We start from the raw sequence: 23,241 nt of genomic DNA, 5'->3' as shown, positions 1-23,241 counted from the left end.
TTTTTATCGAATCATAGAAAAGTGAGAAAAAAAATTTATTTTGTAGTGATTTTTTGTTTTAATTTAAATAATAATAAAATATAATTATTTATTATTATTATTATTTTAAATATGATAAAATAAAAAATAAATGTAAAAAATAAGAATGTTAATAATTGAATTTGAAATCAGCAGTATGAAATTTTATTTTTATTTTTTGTTTTGGTCATTTGGCTAACAACCCTGCAGATCTTCACAGAATTATGGGTCGCATCAATGGTACAATGACAGTTCATTATTGGAGTTTTTTTTTTCTTCAATCAATCGTAGACAAACAACAAAGAAGGGCATTTATTTCAAAGAAAGAAAAAAAATAAAAAGTGCACGAGGTTTCCCTAATCATATTGCAGCTTTGGCATGATAATACATGCTGATGCTGGGAAATCGTGTCACAATCTTTTCATTGTTGAGCAAATCATATCATAATCTGCTCACACATTATTAGAAGCTCCAAAAAAGACTCTGTTCAAAGAGTCGTGTTATACGTGCATTTCTTATATATTTTTTTTATTAAAAAATATACAGAGAAATATTGGAGATATATATATATATATATATATTCCGCTTGAGATATAGTTGAAATTACGGTATGTAGGACTAAGGAGACCATATTGTCTGTCGGTCTACTGCTATGTCTATGTAGGCAAGTACTACCTAAATCACCGGCTCTAAAGAAGGCCTTGACCTTTCACCACAACCAAAATAATAATAATAATAAAATTAAAATAAAAATAACACCCAAGTTTTACATTGAGATTAATTCTTTTAGAGTAATAGGATAAATATGGCTAATACTTTTTTAGAATCGTTATAAATAGTATCAGAATCAGTAAATCACCTAAAAATGTCATGCGTTACTAAAATACTATATAACTTAATCCTGACAAGAATGTACGTAAGAGGTTTAAAGGAGGAAGCAAGATTGTAATACTCCTCGGTCCAACATTAAGACAGATCTTTTTAGAGTGATAGCATTTAGGGGTGGACTTAAGGCCCCCAAAATTTTTAAAAATTGTCTTAAAGTATGCATATTTATAAATTTGTCCCTTCAAAATTATACTTTTTTCCTCCAAAAATAATATTTGTGTCCCTCTTTAATTTAGTTTATTTTGCTATTAGTTTATACTATTATATGTTTATGATGTCATAAAATTAAATTTAAAACTTCTATGTTTTTATTTTATATAAACACGCACATACACAGATATTATATATATCGATGCGCTTTTGTATTTATTTAAGTCTGTCTTCTTAATGTATATAAAAATAAAATTAAAAATTAAAAATAAAAAAAAATCGTTCCCCACTCCATAAATCCTAGATCTGCCCCTGATAGCGTTGATGTAGCTGATGCTTTTTCCAAGTCGTTATATAGAGGTACCCCAAGAAGTGAAGTCAATCATCATCTCTGGCTAACTTTCACATATTTGAGTCAAGTGTGTAGGCTTAGTAGGTAGACAGCGGAGCAGCCTCTTCATGTTCTCTTCATTTGTGTGAAAACGAGTTTTCAAACACCCAAAAACTAATTCATTTGCGCACTACTCTCTTTGGTGTGTGTTTTTCAGCTTCTTTTGTGTCCTAATTCTTATCTACCTTTTATCCCTTTTTAGCACATGCATGTTATAGCAGCTAGCACTTGGTTTTGGCCGACAACAACGACTCAAAGGAATCCTTTAATGATTGTTTTCATTTTGTTTGTGTGTTACGTAGATAATCTGAACGGGGAATAATAACACTTTTGAAGGGATTGAATGTTTGCAATAGATGGTGTCCATTTCACTTCTTTTGTGGACTTTATTAAATCTCTATAAAGGATTTGTGTCCCCTAGAATTCTTAGGGAATTCTAGATTTTGAAACTTTAGATTCTGACCCTTCATTTTAATTCAAAGGTAATTTTAAAAAGAAAATATAAAAAAATAAATATATAAAAATATATTGGGGTGACTGGCTACCCTCAGAAGCGGCCACCCCCATGGCCCTTGGGGGTGGATCGGCCACCCCCAAGGGCCAAACCCAAAGCCACCCCCATGGCAAAAATAGGGTGGCTGGCCACCCTAAATTAATTTACTTTTTTATTATTTTCTTTTTAAAATTTAAATATTATTTTTTTATTTTTTTATTATTATGACACGTGGCGAAACACTAACTTTTGGATGAAATTGAAGGGCTAAGATTTGAAATTCCAGAATCTGGAATTCTCCTAAGTTCCTAAAAATTCGGATCCAAGTCTAAATTGTTATTTTTTAGGATTTGTTATCTCATCTAAGGGCGAAACTAGAAGTACTTTTAGTTTGAGGGAGCAAAACTTTACAAAAAATATATTTGGAGTGGTTATGCCGCTGCTCTTATCGTATGCTTTCCACAAAATATAACACTCTCCTCTTTATATATAAGAAAGTCTTTTTTTTTTTTTTAATTTTTTTAATTTTTATTTTTTTATATATATATTTTATTTAATAAGGAAAAAGGTTAAGAGGAAACCAACAAAGGTGAGCTTCTCCAACAACAAGGTCCATATAGAAAATACAAACAAATAATTGAAAATGGGCCAAAAATTGGCCTAGTCCATGAGTTCTTAGATAAAAATCCAAGAGAGGGACTTCTGTGAGAAGCAGTTGTAGAGACAAACCAAGAGCTGGCCTGCTTGCTACTGCAATGACAACAATGGGTCTCACTCCTCATACAAGAGAAAAGGAGAAGCGAGGAAAAGGCCAGCGGTGGAGGTAGCGACCAAGGAAGGTGGCGGTGGAGGGTGGAGGACTACATATCAGGCTTGAGAACCAATGAAAAATCAAGGAGAAAGAACAAAAAAGCAAAAAGAAGAGGAAGGAAATTAAAGGAGGGAAAGAATAAGGAGAAAAGGTTCATTCCTCCTCCCTGGGTGCTCACTAAGGCTGCGGAGGAGGATTTTACATTGAAAAGGAAACTAGTTTATGAGGAAAGTGTATTCACGTGTTTTAATGTTATTGTTAGCTAACATTAAGAAAATTAATCACTCTTTGAGTCTGTTTGGGTGTGTGTTTGAGAGGCCTAAAAGTGTATTTAACATTCAAAAAGTCCATTTAAAGAAAAAAATACATGTTAGGTAAAAAAAATTAAAAGTGCTTTTAAAGGTCCAAAAAGCCAAAAAAATGGCCAAAACACACTTTTGACAAAAGTTTTAAAATGAAGCTTTTGCCAAAAAGTGCATTTTGACTTAAAAGTTCTATTTCTCAAACACAATCCCAAACAGATTCTTAGTGGTCCGTAAAACCATTCCTGTAAGCAAGATAACCATGGTATTCCATATATCAGTATAGAATACTTCACAAGAAGGTTCTACACACAGCAGTATTTATGATAACCTTACTAGAGCATCAAACACAATATCCTAATAATATTAGGTAGCCAAATTCCAATATTGGTGAGATCTGGGGGTGCTTCCAGTAACTAAAAAACTTTTAACAGACTGATAGATGATAAAATGGAAACCTTTGATTTTGTCATTGAGGTCTTTTTCTTTCAATGTGCTTGCTTTTTCTACAGGCCATCTATGGTTATAGATGATAATATCTTCTTTTCCTCTACATTCAAGACCAAGGCCACTTCGCGTCTCTCCAAGTGAACTGACGAATCTTGTAATTTCTGTCAGGCGAGTATCCTTGATCACTTCCTTCATCTTGCAGATATTTGTCTCTGTCTGATCCAATTATCGGACAGCATTGAAGTTTTTGATCATGTATCACAGCTTCCTCCCTATATGCAGGGTTAGTGTACCTTGGGTGTTGGATATATGACACATTTTTCCACCAAAGCTTAAAAGCCTGGATAAGAAACACGGTTAATTTAAGAGAATGAATAGTTAATTCATAAAGCTAAGAATGAATCCGTTTGACACTAGTCTTTCTATAATGTTAACAAATCATATGATCAAAATACCCTTGATTCATTCACTACCCATATCAAATGTCATTGACTTTAGGCTTGTACAAGAGAGTCTCAAGAATAAAACCGAGTCTCGCCAGTGCATATTGGCATTATAACCAGCCTTATATATGACATGACTGCAAAAAGCACTTTTCATCCCTTAAACTTTGAGAAATGTTATGAGTACCAACTTTTTTACCAAAAGAGTCTTACCAAACTGTCACTGATGTATAGCTCATTTATTGATACCCGCTATATTTATTTTAATTAATTGTTTTGTTTTTGTCCAATGAATGAGTTACACATCAGTTTGTTAAGCTTCTTTTAGTAAAAAAATTGGTCCTCCTAACATTTTTCTTAAAATTTTCACCTAACTTGTGTACAGTGTACCGCTTTTTCTTTTTGGTTAGATATCCTTTTTGCTTTAGACTTGTTATATTATAATGATACGTTTCTTAGACATTGAGCTTGTTTTACAGAACAGCTAATGTTAACACAAGTTTCATATATTATACTCATAATGTATGGTGTCGTTTACAGCAATTAGCGAAGTAAGTTATTCCTAGAATCATGAGAACAACAGTATCCTTTGATTGCATTGTCTAGAGGTACATTTTACAGTGTCATTAGACTATCATTCAATCACCATAACTTTTCAATTGTATCAATCTTTCTAAATTCAAAAAGGAAGGGGAAAAGAAGATCGCGGGCTACGTTGACAAGCTAGTTTTCTGAATACCAATTATCATAGTCTCAAGGTGAAGAAAATCTTTTGGAGTATAGTTCAAGTTAAGGTGAAAAAAGATTCATGTTGCCACCCAAACTAGGAGTAGTTAAAGCTCTGTTTAACTAATTAGAGTAAAATATATCTGAAACAGAGATCTAGAGAGCATTTTCCAATTCCACTTACATGCCAGTAGATCCACACTGCAACCTTGTGAGGCATCAGCCAGAAGAACATAGCATGATCAGATACTAATGATGAGGGCACTCTTTTTGCTTTCAAGGTAGCTGTGAAATAGTCACCAAGTTTGGGGTGTTGAACAGAAATTGCCACATATAGATTATCTCCGGGAGCATTTGCCTTGATACTCCATGTCCCAAGCATATCCTGCAATAGTTTTCCCTAATGATTACTCAAAAGAAAGAAAACCTCTGTCCATATTACAAAAATTGGATAAATAAAGCATAAAGTATCACTTACAATTTCAAAGAGTTATTCTGTATCCCTTGATTTGAGAAATGAACAATCAAACAATCACACTAATTTCCAGCATCACTCATTATTCAAGCTTGTAAACTCTATTTTGAGGATTATACCCTGGAAAACATCCTTGTTCTAACCAATCCAGCTTCAGAACATAATGAAGTTCAGTTTCAGATGATGACAGGACTTTTCCTTCTTTTTTGCAGTCAGAAAAAGAACAAAATGCTCAATTTCCTGTATGCCTTATGACTTCTTTTTGTTATTTGCTGAATTACAGTTTCAAGTCTTTCATTGTGCCATCGATACATTTTTTATGCTTACAGGCTTCATTTCATCCATGGGCATGTCTTAAATCATAAGAGAATTGGTTAAATCTGGACTCCCATATTCTACAGGATGTCATTATATAGTCATTACCATTTAATGGAAACTACCTCAGGTCTTTGAAGAACTTTAGCAAATTAATCATGAGCATAAAGCAGGTGAACCAAGATAATCTCCAAGAGGACATACAAGAAGGTCGCCTTAGTGCAGAAAAACTCAGTTACAAATTTAACCCCATCATGGAAACATCAAGGCTCACCAGTTCCAATTTGAAAGTCCCAAAGAACATGCAAAGGCTATATTTAGTATTTTAGTAAATTGTTCCTAAAATAGAAGGTATTGTACTAAATTTATGCCTACAATTTAAAGCATGAAAGGTTCGTGCTGGGTGCACAAGTCAATATTTAAATGCCATCTCACTCAACTAGTACAACAACTTCAAATACCTTATGCACAACAAAAAGTGTGAAAAGAAAGGATAAAGTAAAGGAGCTATCAACTTATGTACAATTCACAAATAGAAAATTTCCATCATATAATTCTGTGGGTGCAAAAAGGAGGATATGTTTCAAATACCTTCTGACCAACAGCATGAATAGGATGAAAAGAAGTTACAAAAGAATGGAGTTCATCAAGTGATTGACCATTCACCAATATAATACCAGGATATGATTTCTGCCTATGATCAAGTATCAACATCAGATAGGACTCCCATTTCATTTTGAATTTTCAAATGCATAAGATTCTTAGACATATGAAAGGACAAAAGGAGGTCCCTTTTCCCTGACAATCGTCCAAGTAGAGAAACAACTAAAAACTATAAGATAGAAATTTGTTGTAGAAAGCATCAACTGGAGAAATGAAGTTATAGAATATGCCCAGATTGCAGCATTTATCTCATGAAAGAGGAATCCATGCACATGAGCATATCAAATATCAAAGAGACATGAGAAAACTGTACATCAATTCTATTCCAATATTATATAGGAAAGAACAATTGTGCATATTAACAAGAAGTTATGAACTTCTACTATAGGGAAAAGCAAGACACCTAAAAGTACGAGAGCATACCAATTACAAGACATACCATAAAGGGACTGACATGTAATGGCTTTGCCACTAAATCAGAATTTGCATTGAAAACAAATGATACTCGTTCACCCCATGGTGTGTTTGTTACCTAAAACAAGAAATCACCAATACCGTCATCAATCAGCCTATCAACATAAAAGCTTCAAGCAACAATAAAAGAAAAAAAGAACTATTCAGCATAAAAACCAGACTCAAAAATTCCATACCATTTGATAGCTAGAACGAGAGATGCACATTTTGGCAAATCAATTGCAGGTGTTTCATATTTTAATTGCAGTTATTTTAAATGTTTCTATCATCATTTTCCCCCACTATCATTCCAAGCAAAAGAATAACTACCAGTAACTGGAATCCATGAGCACGAGGGGGGACAGAGAGAGAGAGAGAGAAAGAGAAGAATAGCTGATAGCCAATTCCCTGCCTAAGGGATTGTGTAAAGCTTTTGACAGGAAGAAGATAATTTCAGTGTTGAGATGTTTCACATCACATCTTGGGGCTTTTAAAGTTATCATAAAAAAACCTTCTTGAGGCTTTTATATCATCCAGCTTGCAATAATTTCAAGCTTTAAAAAAGCACATTCAAATGGCAGACCATCAATTCTAAGGTCAGTAAAACGATTATAATGATCAAACATTATCCTCACAAACCTAGAAAATATCACTAAGATCTTACACACAAATGCGTAAATAAGTTCCTTTAGTTGCTACAAAAGAGAGTATCATACTGATAAAATAACTCCTTAAACACCAACACAAGCGAACATCATTATCAACTTTCAACATACTCCAGTAGTATTTGTCACAGATCAAATTTATGATCCTAACTGCTTGTTTCAGCATGTTCAAACTTCAAACAAAATTTAACTACTTCCTCCATCCCAAAATAGATCAGAGTTTGCAAGTGACAGATATTCTAATGAAACAAAATAAACAGAACAGTGTCCCTAAAATGCTACATACTATTCCCTCATCACACTCCACCCATCAGCCATTAAATTTTTATTTATTTATTTATTTAACAATAGTTAATGTCCAGTAGAATGAGGGTACAATATTAAAATAAACGACACATTAAAAAAGTATTGCATCCATTGGCTATTGCACTAGATCTCAATCCTTTTAAAACTATCACTATTCACTAGGACAAACTCTGGCCAGCATTACTGAATTCATGTACAATCTTCAAGCTTTTCATCTAAATACTTGTATCAATTACATTTTACTATTATTAAGTCATGTCAAATTTGACAAATTTTTATGTGAAGAACAGGCAAAGGGAAGAGTGTACAGAAGTCAGGATTTTTTTCCTACTAAGTGACCTAACATTCATAACTAAACTCGTTCTAAATTCATAATTAAGTACTAAAATGGGTGACCCAAAAGAAAAGGCAGTGTAACTGTGGAGCTTAACTTTTAACTGACCCAAAATTCATAACCAATTTTAGCACAATCATAACCAAGTCAAAGCCCTAATATAGCTAATGATTATTCCCAGTGAGACCGGAAGAGTCTGTTTGAGATTGCCTTAAAAAGCCTAAAAAGTATTTTAGTACTTAAAAAGCTGCACCAAACAATATGCTTGGTAAAAAATTTCAAAAGCATTCTTTAACTTTTTCACTTTAAAAATGGACAATCACTTTAAAAATGGACAAAATGCATTTGTTGGAAAAGCTTGAAAATAAACTTTTCTAAAAAGCTATTTTTAACTTTAACCCAAAATAACATAATAATAGGCTGAGAAATCATTAGAGTTGAATAATTTAAATGGCAGGAATGTAAAAGCCAATAAGGTTGAGGTAGAAATGCATGCAATATGAAGTATCATAATAATCAAACACCCACCTCGGCAATGCACTTCTTCAAACACCGAGTAGACCCTTCAATATCATAGCAGTAATACAAGCTCAATGGGTTTTGTTCATATCCCACGCTGGGAGGTATTGTCAGGAGCAAACTGTATCAAAAGGATAACAAACATGTTAATTTTTTTTTTTTTTTTTGTAAATTATAAAAAAATTAAATCCCAAAAAATTTAGAATGTGTTGAAACGAGAGAGCGAGCGGCACATGGGTCCGGTGGTCGCGGCAATTTGGCGAGCTTGGTGGGCGGAGAGGTGGTCCAGAGGCGCGTGAGGAGCGTGGTCGAGGTCAAAAAGCGCGTAGCGTACGGAGTACCGGAAGGAGTGGTGGACGGGGCGGCGGCGCTCGTGCCAGACTGTGCCTTCATAGAGAGACACAGTTTCTTCGCTTGTGTCGGAGGAGGAGGTGGAGGAGGCGGCGCGTGAAGAACTTTTCCGGAGGAAGAGAGTGCGGAAGAAGAGGAGGAGCGAGAGAGCGAGGGATGTGAGAGTGGTGGAGACGATGGAGCCCAATAGATAGAGTGCTTCCATTATTTTTGGTCAACTGTTTGAGTTAATTTTCCAAAATATATTCGTATACAGGTGTGGACATCCAACGGCCAAATATTTGGGGAAAGATTTCATTTAAATATAAAAATATATATATTTTTACTAGGATGTAATAGTAGATAATTTTTTTAATTAAATTTTTTCTAACTTTATTAATATTATTAAAAAGTATATGCTTCTTACATTTTAAAAAAATAAAGATTACATTTAAAAAATCAACTCAATTAATTAATTTTTTTTTTTTTTAAAAAAAAAAAATTTCTTTAGGCTTCATTTAGTTTGTGGAATGTCTAGTCCATTAGAAAATAAATAACTATTACTAGGAATAGAAGAGTGTTGAATATAATAACTAGATTGGTAACAACACACATGAAAAAATTGAAATCGAATCAAAATTACGAAAAACCCCATATTATTTTTCTTTTCAAACTCATACTAAAATATATATATATATATATATATATATATATGAAATAACACCACTCATTGGGGTGGTTGGCCACCTACAGAAGTGGCTGGGGGTGGCTGCGGCCACCCCAATAAAGACCACCCCCAACGACGCACGAGGTAGCCAAGTTAATCCTGTAAATGAAATTAGTAGTTTAATAAGAATAAATTATTTCCAATAATAGCGAATTACCAAACAAATGATTTTTTTTTTTTTTTGTTTTTTGGTATTTATGAAGGAGTTGAACAAAACTCTTGTTCGAAACAAAGAAATAGTAATAATTAAGATTAGTTCATTTCAAGTGTGTATTTTACAAACCAAAAAAGGCTGTAAAGAGCTAGCTAGATCCCTATGGACTAAAATTGTATTAGAATAAAATCGAGTCAAATATTAAATGTTGACATTTCATTTATTTTATTTTATTTCGAACACGAGCTCAACCGATCTTATTACCGTGCCTTATTGTCAGCTCATTTATTCTTGTTGGGTTTGGTCTAAGTAGGCTACCAATGGAGCAACCATCACATAAACACACACAATCGTCTACCAATAAGAAAAGCCCACCACTTTATGTGGACCTTTAAATCTTAATTATTAATTTTAAATTAAATAGTTGAGAATTTGTTCTATTAATACTACTTCTTAAAATACATAAAATACAATATAGATAATAAGTTGATAAAAAATAGTAGACACAAATTTCCTTTAAACTGGTTCAGAAGAAATTTCATTCGATCTACTCTAAATAAGAAATAAGTGTCATTCTAACATCTTTTGATTTCTAAAAGATTAATGTTTGAGTTCCTAAATTAGTGAAATGATAATAAATTACTGTTAAAATATTTATAAAAAAAAAACATGTGAAATATGACACTCGGCACTTATTAGATTATATTTGTGTCAAAAATAATAATGCCAAAGTGGTAAACTCTAAAGAATTCAGATAAAGTTTTTTTCTCTAAACTGAGTTGGAAGAATTTTCTTCCATCAGTCTATAAAAGTGACATTGAACATGTGAGATGCATATGTTTTTTTTTAATAGCAGAGACAAAGTTGAAATAAATTTTATTAAAAACTCATGTGCATCGCACATATTATTAAAAAAAATGACACGTGTCACTTTTATAGACTAAGTTGAAAAAAATTCCTCCGATCCAGTTTGAAGGAAAACTTTGTCAAAAGAATTCTATGCGATAAAATATAATAAATTAACAACATTTTTATTATTTAAATAATTAATTTTTTTAAACTCTAAATAATTAATAACAAAATTAACCAAAATGTGAAGAAATCCATTAATTAGTGGCGATGGAAACTATGCTCTCTTCTGTGTCTCTCAAATCGTAGTGCGTGTGAAATAAATCGCCGAACAGTTGGCGAACAACGTAAACCAGTCTGACAAAAACACACACGAAGCCTTTTGTTTCTCCTTCCTCAGTTTCTCCGCCCATTCTCTTTCTCTCTCTATTCTCTAAATTTTCTCTTATAAATTTGCACCCTTTTGCTATCTCTCTGCATTGCAGCTTCTCTGTCTCTCTGTGTCGTCGATTTTTTATCTTGTGGGGGGAGATCAAATGGCCACCGTGCTTCATGGAGTGGGAGCTGCCACGGCTCTATCGGCTTCCAAGTCCATTGACTCCCGGAAATTTCAGCTCCCATCTCGCAGATCGCTCTCAGGTTTGGGTTCAATTCATTGTCTTTGTTGGGTTGCTCGCTAAAATTTTAGCAGAGAGAAAAGAAAGGAATACAAATTCGTTCTTGGGTTTTGTTTTTCTTTCATGTTTGGTTTGGTTTGGATTTGATTGGTAGCTCACCTCATGGTCTTGTTATTGTAAATTGATGATACTAAACGTTGGTATTCTTCGACATTTGCTGCTGTTGATGATACATACTCCTTTGTTTTGATTTGGGATTTTTTTTTTATTTGATTTAGAGAGGAAGGGAAGCTTTTTGGTTGTGAGATCTGATGGAAGAATGGTCCAGGGTTCGAGAGCCCTCAGGGCTGAGAAGTTGATTACTAATGCAGTTGCAGTTAAACCATCTATTCCCCTCCCTCTCTCTCTCTCTCTCTCTCTCTCTCTCTCTCTCTCTCTCTTTTACTGTTATTGTTATTTGCTTTGAATTGTATGTGAATTTGTTTATTGTGGGCATTGGATTTTGATTCTGGACGTGGCTTTTTGTAGACGAAGGCCGATACTTCTGCAGCTTCAACAGCCTCGAAACCTGGGTATGCTTCTCTTCTGTGATCAATGTGGAGTGCTTAATTGTTCTATTTCATTTCCTACACACTCTTTGAAGATAAATGCAACCATAATTTACAGAGGCAACAGAATAGGGATTGTATTGATAGCTGATTTAATTTGCTTAAACACTCTGAAGATAAATGCAAACATAAAAAGGCTTATTTGAGACAGTTGTTCTTCTTAATTACTGCTGTAGCTTCGCTCATGATTGCTACTTTTTGGTTTCTAATATGTAATAAGTTTTGAGTAATTAAATGGGGAAGGTGGATTGGATGGATACCTTTATCATACTAAGGAAACTATTATTTTATAGCTTAATAACCGCTTTTGATAAAATTAGATGGCTGCCTCTTTCATTGATTTAAGTCCTTTATTTATTCTTCACTGTGTTATGGTCTCTTTAACACTCCTCCCTCCACTGTTGGTTGACTCTTGTATTACATTAATTTCTTTTGTTTGTGAAGGAATTCTATTTTAGTTATGGAAACTACCTGAACACGCTGGCCGGCCAGTGAAAGGCTTTCTCTGGTCAGTCAATATATACGGAGTGAATCAGTTGATGCTTTCATCTTTTGTGATTCTTAATGGTCACTAGTATGAAGCCACAAGACTAAGATGGTCGTAGAAGTTCAGAAATTTGGATTTAAATCGATCCTTTACTTTGTCTATAATGGTTTTCAAATTCTTCAATCTGAAAATGTCACTTGCTTTTCGTGAAACCAAAGTAATATCTGCATATGACAAATGATTGTTTTCTCCAATTCGGATGAGAATATGTTTTTACCAGTTTAAATACATGCTCTGCTGTCTCAATGTTGAGGATTTTTGGTTCAAACCCTGTCCCGTTGTGGTTCTTCATAGACACCAAGTACTTGATAATGAAGTGCAAGTCGGTCTCAGTATGTCAAATTTGTTGTCTCACTATTGAAATAACAATAAAAGTTAGATAATGGCAAGAGTCTGCAAGGTTTGGTACCATGTCAACATTGGGAATGTTGAATGGACTGAAAAGTTGGAGTCAAAAGCCCGATATGGCTGGTATGTCCAGAGCAGTCCTAAACAGTGCCAGAGGGATACGTCAAGATATGGGTTTGAATCTAGCTCAGTCCATTCTCATTGATAAAAAGTTATGACATGCCAATGTACAGATTACTCTTAAGATCTACTGTGTATGAGAGAAGGAGGGGCTCTTGATGCATCTTGCACCAGATGAATAGTTGAAAAAGATGCTGTGGGTTTGATTTTTGGAGATTAATTGAGAAAAGATTGTAAGGACAAACATTTTCTTTTTTTATTACACCTCTTCAATGCGGTAAAACTTGCTAGCCATTTTTTCTCCTAGCCTCTTTGAAATATGAAAGATGATTGTTACGGTTTTCATCTGAATGCCAAACCTTGTGTTGAGGGGTTTCTTTAACTTTTTCTAAAACTATAATCTAATGCATCATGGTGCTTAAGCTGGGACTTCAATATTTTATTAAGGTGTCTCAATTAGATGTAGTGGTGAAGTTATTCATATAATTTATTTTTTAATTGTAAGGTATGACTGGTACCCTAGAGGACTCAAAATTTGACCAGTATTAGATTCATATCAAGGGGCTCCAAAAAAAAAAACAAAAAAAAATTAATATCCTATATGGTTCAATAGAAATATGGCTCCCTTTAAATGTATCTATGCTTATAGAAAATCACAAATGCCTTAACAAACTGTCTGTCAGAACTAACTCAGATGCGTTGTTAAATCATGTTTTTCGTATATTTATTTTTTGGGAAAACTTCATTAAGGACCCCCAAACTTTCACCCATTTTGAAATACCTCCCCTGAACTTCAAAATCTCTCAATTTAGTCTCCTGAACCTTTAATTGCTCTCAATTTGGACCATTCTGTTAATTTTAGCCGTTAAAAATTCAAAAAAAGACCAAAATATCCCTGATTTTTATTTTTTTTAAAATAAAAAATGTTTTAGAAGTTGTAATTTTATACAAAAGTCAGGGATATAAACGTCATGTGATGTTTAAAATCTGACGGAGGGATCCAAATTGAAACCAATTGAAAGTTCAGGGGACTAAATTGAGAGATTTTGAAGTTCAGGGAGGGTATTTCAAAACGGGTGAAAGTTTGGGGGTTCTTAGTGAAGTTTCCCCTTATTTTTTTGAATTGTAAGATATATTTATATGTTAGATGTATCCAAATTACATGATGAAACAACTTTTAAGAAAAAGATTACCTTTTCCCCCGAATGCACATTCTTGCTCAGTATGCCTCAATTGAATTGTTGGACTATCTTTTTCTCTGTTAGTTTCTGAAGGATGTTGATTTTCTAGCTGTTATGAGGATGGTTGTTATCCGGCCGGCGGCATTTTCCTTTATTTTTTTCTCAAACCATGTAGATTACAGATATGGCACACTCATTCTGTAAGCAATTGCATCTTCATTCTTGCCATTTTCATTCTTTCCTGTTCTTTTGACTGTTCCTTTTCTAGTGTCAGGATTAACATATGCTTGCATGTATGTTACCAACGACGACTCATATTTTTTGATTTTTAGTGGATGTGGCATTCACGGTTTTTGCTTTGTAGAATTTGTAAATTGTTGATTGTTATATTGATTAACAAACAAAAGTTTTAACGCAAAAATATCAATCTACTTGATAATTTTGAATTCCAAAAAAAGAAAAGAAAATTTCAACCATACCTAAATGTTATGGGATTGGGCACGCATTTAAAAGGCACGTGATTCTTCAAATGAAGCATAATGTGGTATTAAATATTATATACCATTATTTTAAATTTCATGCAGCATGTTCTTATTATATCTGTTTGTCCTTCTCTTTAGAATACAGAACATGGATGGTTCTTAACATCAGACTCTGGTTTTACTATTGATTCTTTTTTGTTTTTGTTTTTGTTTTGTTTTTTGGATAAGTATTACTATTGATTCTTTGAATCCTTAATGCATTCCTTCTACAGACTCTTTTCATAGTTATCATCGTATCTTCAAAGTTTTGATTTGAAAAATGTCTCTTATGTGCATGCCATGTCTCTGCTGTTATTTATCTTCTGAGATTCACGAGTGAGTAGTAGCTAAAATGATTTCTATTTTCCCATACTTGCCAAATGGAACTGCATGAATAGCATCAAGACAATATTGCCTTATGTATTTGCATTCTTGTTCTTAGTATTATGGTTTATTAGTTCAGGGTATTAACCACTTAGTGTTCTTCCTCAGGCATGAGCTTTTACTCTTTGAAGCCCTAAGAGAAGGCTTGGAAGAAGAAATGGACAGGGATCCCCATGTGTGTGTAATGGGTGAAGATGTGGGTCATTATGGAGGTTCATACAAGGTGACCAGAGGCCTGGCTGATAAGTATGGGGATCTCAGGGTTCTTGACACTCCTATTGCTGAGAACTCCTTTACAGGTATGGGTATTGGAGCTGCCATGACTGGTCTGAGGCCAATTGTTGAGGGTATGAATATGGGATTTCTCCTTCTAGCTTTTAACCAGATCTCCAACAATTGTGGTATGCTCCACTACACATCTGGTGGCCAGTTTAAAATCCCAATTGTTATTCGTGGACCTGGAGGAGTTGGTCGGCAACTTGGGGCTGAGCATTCCCAACGTCTCGAGTCGTATTTTCAATCAATTCCTGGAATCCAAATGGTGGCATGCTCGACCCCATATAATGCGAAGGGCTTAATGAAAGCTGCAATCCGAAGTGAGAACCCAGTGATACTTTTTGAGCATGTCTTGCTTTACAACCTCAAGGAGAGAATTCCGGATGAAGAATATATATGTTCTCTTGAAGAAGCTGAGATGGTTAGGCCCGGGGAGCATGTCACTATTTTAACCTATTCCCGGATGAGGTATCATGTTATGCAGGCAGCTAAAACTTTGGTGAACAAGGGTTATGATCCTGAAGTGATTGATATCAGGTCACTGAAACCTTTTGATCTTTACACGATTGGGAATTCAGTGAAAAAGACGCATCGTGTGCTGATCGTCGAGGAGTGCATGCGGACGGGTGGAATTGGTGCCAGCTTGACTGCCGCTATTAATGAGAATTTCCATGATTATTTGGACGCCCCCGTTATATGTTTGTCTTCGCAGGATGTGCCAACCCCATATGCTGGGACATTGGAAGAATGGACCGTGGTTCAGCCTGCCCAGATTGTAACAGCAGTTGAGAAGCTCTGCCAGTAATTACTCCATCAGTTCTTGAGAACTTTCGTTTTCCATCCTCAGCAAGCAATCTTCTTTGCAGCTTTGTCTTAGAAATTGTGAGTTAATTTTAGATTTTGTTGGCATTTTTGGTTTTTTGAAACGTGCAAACTATTCATTAGGGTGTTTTCTTTGTTCTTGGTTTGTCATGCTAGATCTTCATCATGAACTAGTACAGGTAGACTGGTGGAATCATTGTTAGATCAAGATACACTCATGTTATAAATGGTCTAATTTATTCCATTGAATGTGCAATGTCAGAGATATTATTAGCTATTTATAAATTTCTTGATGTTAGCATTGAAGTGAATAAAATTGAAGGGAAAGACAGAAGAAATGAGATGACTCTTGCTAGAGAGATAAATCTTGCCATTGCATGAACTACTCTTGTAATTGGATTGCTCACTGCTTTCGAATGGTTTCAATTTCACAACCTTAGAGGTCGAATCCAAAAAAGAAGACGGTAGATTGAGGAGGATAAATGCAGTTTCCCCAGAGATACACTGTCGTATTGTCTTTGTAATGAATCCGACTTGACCATTTATATACTTAAAAAAAAGACCATGACCATTTATATGATTTTTTTGTCCTGTCAAGCCTCTCCTTGGTGAAATTGTGGTTTGTTCTATTCTTAAACCAAGTGAAGTTCGAGCCTTTGAAGGCCAAGTTACTATGAGCATTCTTAGCAGACTCCCTATAAGTAGTTCATTTTCTTAAATTTAAAAAAAATTTCAAAAGAGTCACAAAAAACCACCCAGTAGATTTTCTATATTTTTCCTAATCCCTAGCGTTCCCAAGGGATTATTATAATCCTAAAAAAACTCTCCTCTCATGGATCTCTATGCATGCAATCCCTTCTTCTCCTTCTTGATTCTTCTTCTTTGTTCAAGCACACGAGCACTACTATTTCATGAGCCAGAAGTTCATGGATGAGCAACAGAAGTCAGCGACGAGTACTCAGGCAGCGGCCACAGACTCGTGCTCGTTCATGTCGAGTTCAGTTGCCAACTAGAGGATCTCTAGTCATGGAGGTCTTTCTTTGGGTTGATGGTTGATGGTTGATCTCCTTAGGATGATGGCTTTCGATTAGAATCATAATATGGGTTTCTTTAATTTTTGAAGGGAAATTTTGGTTATCATGGTGATTTGGTTTGCCTAGGGTATTGTGTCAATAAAATGTTAAGCTTCCTTTGATTTACTGGATTTCGTTGCTTAAGATTGTGAAAGTGGTCTGCACAGGGTTTTTTGCACATTAAATTAATGTTTTAGAAGAAAAAAAAAAGAAAAATTGACGCGAAATTTGTTTTATTTTGTTGATGAATTGGAGAGAGAGAGAGAGAGAGAGAGAAGAAGAGTTTCTAGAAGAAAAAAAAAATAGTAATAATTTTAATGATATAGAGAAATGTTAAAGAAATCTATTATGGGATGTATTTGAGCCGGAAAATGCTAGATGCTCTCCTAGTGTTCTCCTAATCTTAGGCGGATATTATTTTCTAAAAAAACAGAAAAGAAACTTCCCTTATTTTTCTCGCTTTGTTTTTAAAAAATAATAATATTCACTTAGGACGAGAAGAATACTAGAAGAACATCAGGAGAGTACCTAACATTTTCTGTGTTCTCCTAGCCTTAGAAGATCACATATTTATTAAAAGATCAACTTTGTGATTATTAAAGGAATTAGAACATTAAAGATGGCAAGATTAGGGTAGAATCTTCACCATTAATATTTGCACAAAAAATCTCTAGTAATTTTTTTCACTTGTGAAATTTTGGTCATGCAACTTGTGTGAATATTTTTCCTCTCACTAAAAGAAAATCCTGCTAGAAGATCCTACATTTATTAAAAGATCAACTTTGTGATTATTAAGGAATTAGAACATCGACAAAATGCTAGAATTTCTTCACAATCAATTGTATATATGTTTATAAATTAGCAATGTACCCCAACAAAGTATAAAAAATTCGTAATGTAGCCACTCTGTTAGTTATTTCTGTCAATTTGGCCTTCAATTTTTTAAAAAATTGGCAATGTATCTAAATCTCTTTTAAGAGAGATATTGGTATAGCTATACACATATTTAATGGTGGATATCTTTTAGTGCAAATTATGCAAGAGATTTTATTCATTAATAATCTCATTCAAGAAATAGTTGACTGCATTGCCCTTCAAAGTTGTTTATAAAAACCTACTTCCTACTTGTAGTTTCATCACAATTTTTCGCACATACAACCATGGCCACTGCTCGCTTAGCTCTTTTCTATATTGCTCTGGTCACTCTCTTAGCACTTCATTAATGTAAGAATCTCTAAGAATTTCTTTTGGATTCGTCTTAGGCTTTGTTTGGTTTGCAGAATAAATCATTAGAATGGACTAGCTAATCTTAGGTATAGCTATTCTTTTGTTTAGTAACACACTATTCCTGGAAATAGTTTATTCCCATGTTACTACTAATCCCATAGGGCCATACATACAGGATTAGCTAAGCCACTAAAAAATGAGTAGCTTAGCTAATCCTTAAAGAATGAAATACATTTTTTAAAAATACCCATATATATATATATATATATATATATATATATATATATATAAAAATAAAAAATATGAAAAATAAAGTGGGTGGCTTGACCACTCATTGTGGTGGTCGGCCACCCACAAAAGAGGTTAGGGGGTTGGTCGCACCACCCCCAGACGCCTCGGGGGATCACTCCCGAGGCGTTTGCCTGCACCACCCCCATCGCATTTTGGGGTGGCTACAGCCACCTCGCGGGTTAGCGGGGGTGGCCACCCCTGGCCACATTTGTGGCCAATCACCCCAGCCACTCATTTTATTTCAGGTTTCTTTTTTTAATGAGTTCGAAAAAAAAAAAAAAAAAAAAAAAAAAAAAAAAAGGGTTTTTTTTCATAATTTTGATTCAATTTCAATTTTTGCAATTGTATTATTACCAAACTAAGGAATATGAATAGTTTTTATATTTTACACTCTTCTATTCCTAGTAGTAGTTATTCATTTTCCAATGGACTAGACATTCCGCGAACCAAACGATGCCTAATTAAAGGGTTAAATTCATCAATTCCTATAGTTTAAACTCTTCCGGTAAATAATGATTTAATATATTATTAGAGCCAAAGTTCTTGAGAAGTCTCCACGTATCGGCCACGCCCGCGTGTCCAAATCTCTCACATGCTATACGTACATGCGCGCATCAAATTCTTGAATTACCTAATCCGATAACCAGCCCAAATGGGCCTAGTTCTTCGGCCCAAGTTGGCCCAATATATTGGTTCAAGTGCCTCTATCTTTTGGCCCAAGTCAGCCCATTGCCAGCCTTTCCAGCAAATGTGAGAACAGACAATTCCAGTTTCTGTTCAAAACATGCATAAACCTGTCTGGTGCTCGTTGACTGCTGCAAGCTAGATCACAGGATCATCAAGGATTATTTTTTATTTTTTAACTAAGTGCATGAACATTAGCATAAATTAATATGGTTGCTTATATATATATATATATAGCAAGAATTCTTTTCCTCCCTCCCTGGCATGATATGATTCGTCTGTTTTAGTCCAAATGTGTATTCAAATTTACCCATGTGGAAGACAATTGGAGAATCAAATTGGACTTGCTAAAAAGGTGCTTTCCAATGTATGATTTCTTTTGTCTCCCAGTTTTTGTTGATTTCCAATCCAGATTGCAGAAAAAAATGGTTAATTTCTTTACCTTTCTCTTTTCTTTTTTTCTTTTTAAATTTCTATCATTATCCTTTGCTAACCATGTCGTGTCTGTTGATTGTCTTCATCTTTTTCTAGCCACATAAAATTATATATATATATATATATATATCACTTTTCTTCTTTCTTTTTTTTCTTTTTTTTTTTTTTTTTTTTTTTTTTTGTGGTTGGGGGTTAAGGAAATAATTAATATCTTGTGCAGCAGCTACTGTTTTAATATCTTGTTAACACTTTATTGAGTGGGCCTTCAAAGTCAATTCTGCTCCTCCATAAAATCTCCTGTTTGGATTAATCAAAATTATAAATTAAAATAGACGATTTTTTTCTTCTGAAGATATTCCAAAACAGGAGCATTTTTGTTTCATTAGCTCAACAGGAACAACATATAATTGAAGCTTAGCTTTAACTTTAATTTTCTTACCCTGCTACCTTCATGGAGTAACTAAGATAATTTTTTCGTTAAGAGAAACTTCACTTACATCTTCTCTCTAAGTATAAATGGTGTTATAATTATAACTTCGAAGTTTAATGGTATGCAATGTCCGTCCTTAATTTTTTTTTCACCTATTTTTTGTTAAATTGTCCAAAATGCCAAAAGTGAAGATAAACATGGCCACCCAAGCCATGGGTTACTAGGATTATCATTTTTTTTATTATTATTTAATTTTTTTTTTTTTTTTTTGAAAAAAAAAAAGAGTAAACATTGACATTTTTTTTTTTTTTATCAAGCCAAGGTATCTTGGTTTCACCTATAGGCCAGGCAATACTCTGGCTCCACCCCACTTAATTTGCATGTCGGCTGCGAACCAAGCGTAGAGGACTAGTCAGGATTCACTAAACTAATCCCTAACCAAATAATCCGTACCACGATATTACGTATGATTGCAAATTAAACCTCTTAGACTTCAGGGGTGTAAGTAAATTTTCCTCATTTTCTTACTATCTTCTCTACTTGGACCAGTAGACTATTGAACAGACAATTGGAAAAAAGTTTATTGAAGAAGCATTAATATCTTTGTTGCAGTACTGTGGAGATATTATCACGAAAGAATCTAAGCAAATGCGAAAAAATCTGCTCGATCATGATATCATTTGAGTTTCTGATAAAAACATGCTTAAACATGTCGTGTTGGCATACTCAATGAAATGCATGTGTATGGTTGGTTATACATGCATGAATGTGGACATGCTAGGGCATCTGCAAACACATGATAAATTCTTTAATTGCTCATTGGCTTGTCGATGGAGCAGATCAAAAGGGTTGTGGTCGGAAGAATTGAATGGTGATCAAAATGTAATTTTGTCTCCATCATGTCCAGGATGAGAATCCTAATATCACACATGTATGATTGGTCCCCATGATGCCTTTTTAATGTGCAATCAAATCTATCCATGTGGAACTAACGTGGAATCAAATCAGCATATGCTGAGTTGGCAGGCAGCTGATCTTTGGATATGTTATGTTCTTTTGCCCAACTTTTTGGCATTGGTCAATTTTATATATATATATATATATATATATATATATATATATATATATATTGATTAATTTTTAGGATTTCTTCGATAATATATGACGTGGAATCCAGATTGTAAGATGTCCCACATTGTTAGTTATCATTCTTCATTTGCTGTCCTTTGTCAACTATAACTTTCGGTTAGTGAACACTTTAATTTGTTGGTTGAAAACTTCTACATTCTTCGAGATTCAATAATTATTAAAGTATTAATTAAATAATTAATTAATTTTTTATTACATCTCTAAAATATAAAAATTTGCAATGTTACGCTTTTGTTAGGATTTTCTCTTAAATCCTAACCAAGGTCGGGAAAATTCTCAAAATACCTCTATTATTATTATTTTTTTTAAAAAAAAAAATCATAATAGCATATATATGCTCTACTGCCAAGCTTTGTGGTGGGTTTGCTGTACATGACTCAAGTTATAGTATTTGATTTAATGATTAGGGCATGTTTGGGAGTGTTTAAGGGGCTTAAAAGTTATTTTAACACTCAAAAAATCTGTTTAAAGAAAAAATTACGCGTTTGGTAAAAAAAATTATAAGTACTTTTAATGGTCCAAAAAGCCTAAGGGCCTGTTTGAGATTACATTTGAGGGGTCTAAAAGTGTTTTTAACACTCAAAAAGTCCATTTGAAGAAAAAAAATATTCGTTTAGTAAAAAAATCAAAAGCGCTTTTAAGGGTCCAATAAGCCTAAAAATAGCCAAAAAAAAACACTTTTGACAAAAGCACTTTTTGACTTAAAAGCTATATTTCTCAAACCCAAACACACTCTAAAAATGGCTAAAAAGCATTTGGCAAAAGCTTAAAAATGAAGCTTTTGCCCAAAAACTCTTTTTGACTTAGAAGCTCTATTTTTCAAACGCAATCTCAAACATGCTCTAAATTTACTTATTTTTATCAGCTTAAGCTTTTGGGATGGAGTGTTAGAATATAAATTAAATGATTAAATTCATCTCTTCTTAGTAGCTTAAGTTTTGCAATCTGACATTGCTAATTTTTAAACTTTGAAGGTGTGATTACAAAAACGCTGAAACATCCGGAAGTAAATTAATTTTTTCCAATAATTAAATTAACTCTTTCTTATCGACTTAGAACCTGTTTGAGACTGCGTTTGAGAAATAGAGCTTTTAAGTCAAAAAACACTTTTGGGCAAAAACTTTATTTTTAAGCTTTTGCCAAAAGTGCGTTTTGGCCATTTTTAAGCTTTTTGAACCCTTAAAAGCACTTTTTATTTTTTTACCAATCGAATACTTTTTTCTTCAAACAGACTTTTTAAGTATCAAAAGCACTTTTAGGCCCCTCAAACGCCATCTCAAACATGTCCTTAAACTTTTGGAATAAAGATGATTTAACATAAACTCTTTGTTGAAAATAATAAAATGCAATCTGTACGTGATATTTTCCTCCTCCGGTGGTGGTGGTTGTTGTTCTCAATTATGATCTCAACTCCCCCTTGATTTCTCTCTCCCTTTCTTTATTGTACGTTGTTTTCATCTTTTCCTTTTTCGTCTTTTGTTGTTGTCGTTGTCGTTTGCGTTTTAGTTTTAGTTTTTTTTGGTGGTTTTCTTTTCTTGTATTTTCTCATAAACAAAATTAAAAAAAAAAAAATGTGCGTATGTATGATTATTGAAAAATAATCGTGATGATGGGCCATATCATAATAATTCATTTTTCAGATCTTTTGGGAACTCTTTGTTGAAGTTAAAAAATGTGCATATGTATGATTGAAAAAAGAATAATGCATGATATATATATATATATATATATATATATATATATATATATATAGTAATTGGAATTTGAAACTTTGAATGTTGGGTTGCATGAGGGTTAGGCATTCACCCATAGTGATTGTTGGGTCAAATTTCAGCTTATTTGGGCCCAGTTCTAATTTACCGGCCCATTCCCCATACTCGGTCATTTTTATTGTTTAAAACGAACTCATGTTTGGCAGGGCAGCTTTATTTGGTTGTATTATTGATACTCGGCTATCAAGCTCGGCCAAACCGAGCTTGAGGCAGGTACCGAGTATTACTCTCGGAAATATTAGAATGTCAGAAATAAATATCTTGTTTTAGTATACTGTCAACACGTGGACCCTC

The 23,241-nt window shown here is 33.8% G+C and overlaps 2 protein-coding genes across 4 annotated transcripts; one reads left to right on the top strand and one right to left on the bottom strand.

The window, feature by feature from the left end:
• Positions 1-3,299: 3,299 nt before the first annotated feature.
• On the bottom strand, positions 3,300-8,980 carry LOC132172928 (DUF1365 family protein). Of its 2 annotated transcripts, XM_059584486.2 has the most exons (5): positions 8,636-8,980; positions 8,412-8,523; positions 6,565-6,657; positions 4,857-5,057; positions 3,300-3,843 (listed from the first exon to the last, which is right to left on the bottom strand). In XM_059584486.2, exons 1-5 carry the CDS (start codon positions 8,956-8,958, stop codon positions 3,610-3,612), a joined length of 963 nt encoding a protein of 320 aa, XP_059440469.2. In that variant the 5' UTR covers positions 8,959-8,980; the 3' UTR covers positions 3,300-3,609. The 2 variants fall into 2 exon arrangements, with proteins under 2 accessions (XP_059440469.2, XP_059440470.2); XM_059584487.2 differs by lacking the exon at positions 6,565-6,657.
• A 1,787-nt stretch (positions 8,981-10,767) lies between these two features.
• Positions 10,768-16,251, top strand: LOC132172408 (pyruvate dehydrogenase E1 component subunit beta-3, chloroplastic). Of its 2 annotated transcripts, XR_015912779.1 has the most exons (5): positions 10,768-11,101; positions 11,358-11,455; positions 11,608-11,651; positions 14,897-15,946; positions 16,043-16,251. XR_015912779.1 is itself a non-coding variant. In XM_059583903.2 (4 exons), exons 1-4 carry the CDS (start codon positions 10,999-11,001, stop codon positions 15,867-15,869), a joined length of 1,218 nt encoding a protein of 405 aa, XP_059439886.2. In that variant the 5' UTR covers positions 10,768-10,998; the 3' UTR covers positions 15,870-16,251. The 2 variants fall into 2 exon arrangements, 1 of the variants encoding a protein (XP_059439886.2); XM_059583903.2 differs by having other exon boundaries at positions 14,897-16,251.
• Positions 16,252-23,241: the final 6,990 nt, after the last annotated feature.

Source organism: Corylus avellana, chromosome 1 (assembly GCF_965113065.1).
Source record: "Corylus avellana chromosome 1, dhCorAvel1.hap1.2, whole genome shotgun sequence".
In the NCBI taxonomy this organism is placed as follows: domain Eukaryota; kingdom Viridiplantae; phylum Streptophyta; class Magnoliopsida; order Fagales; family Betulaceae; genus Corylus; species Corylus avellana.
The sequence above is the reverse complement of the archived record's forward strand: the minus strand, read 5'-3'. Positions and strand labels throughout refer to the sequence as shown.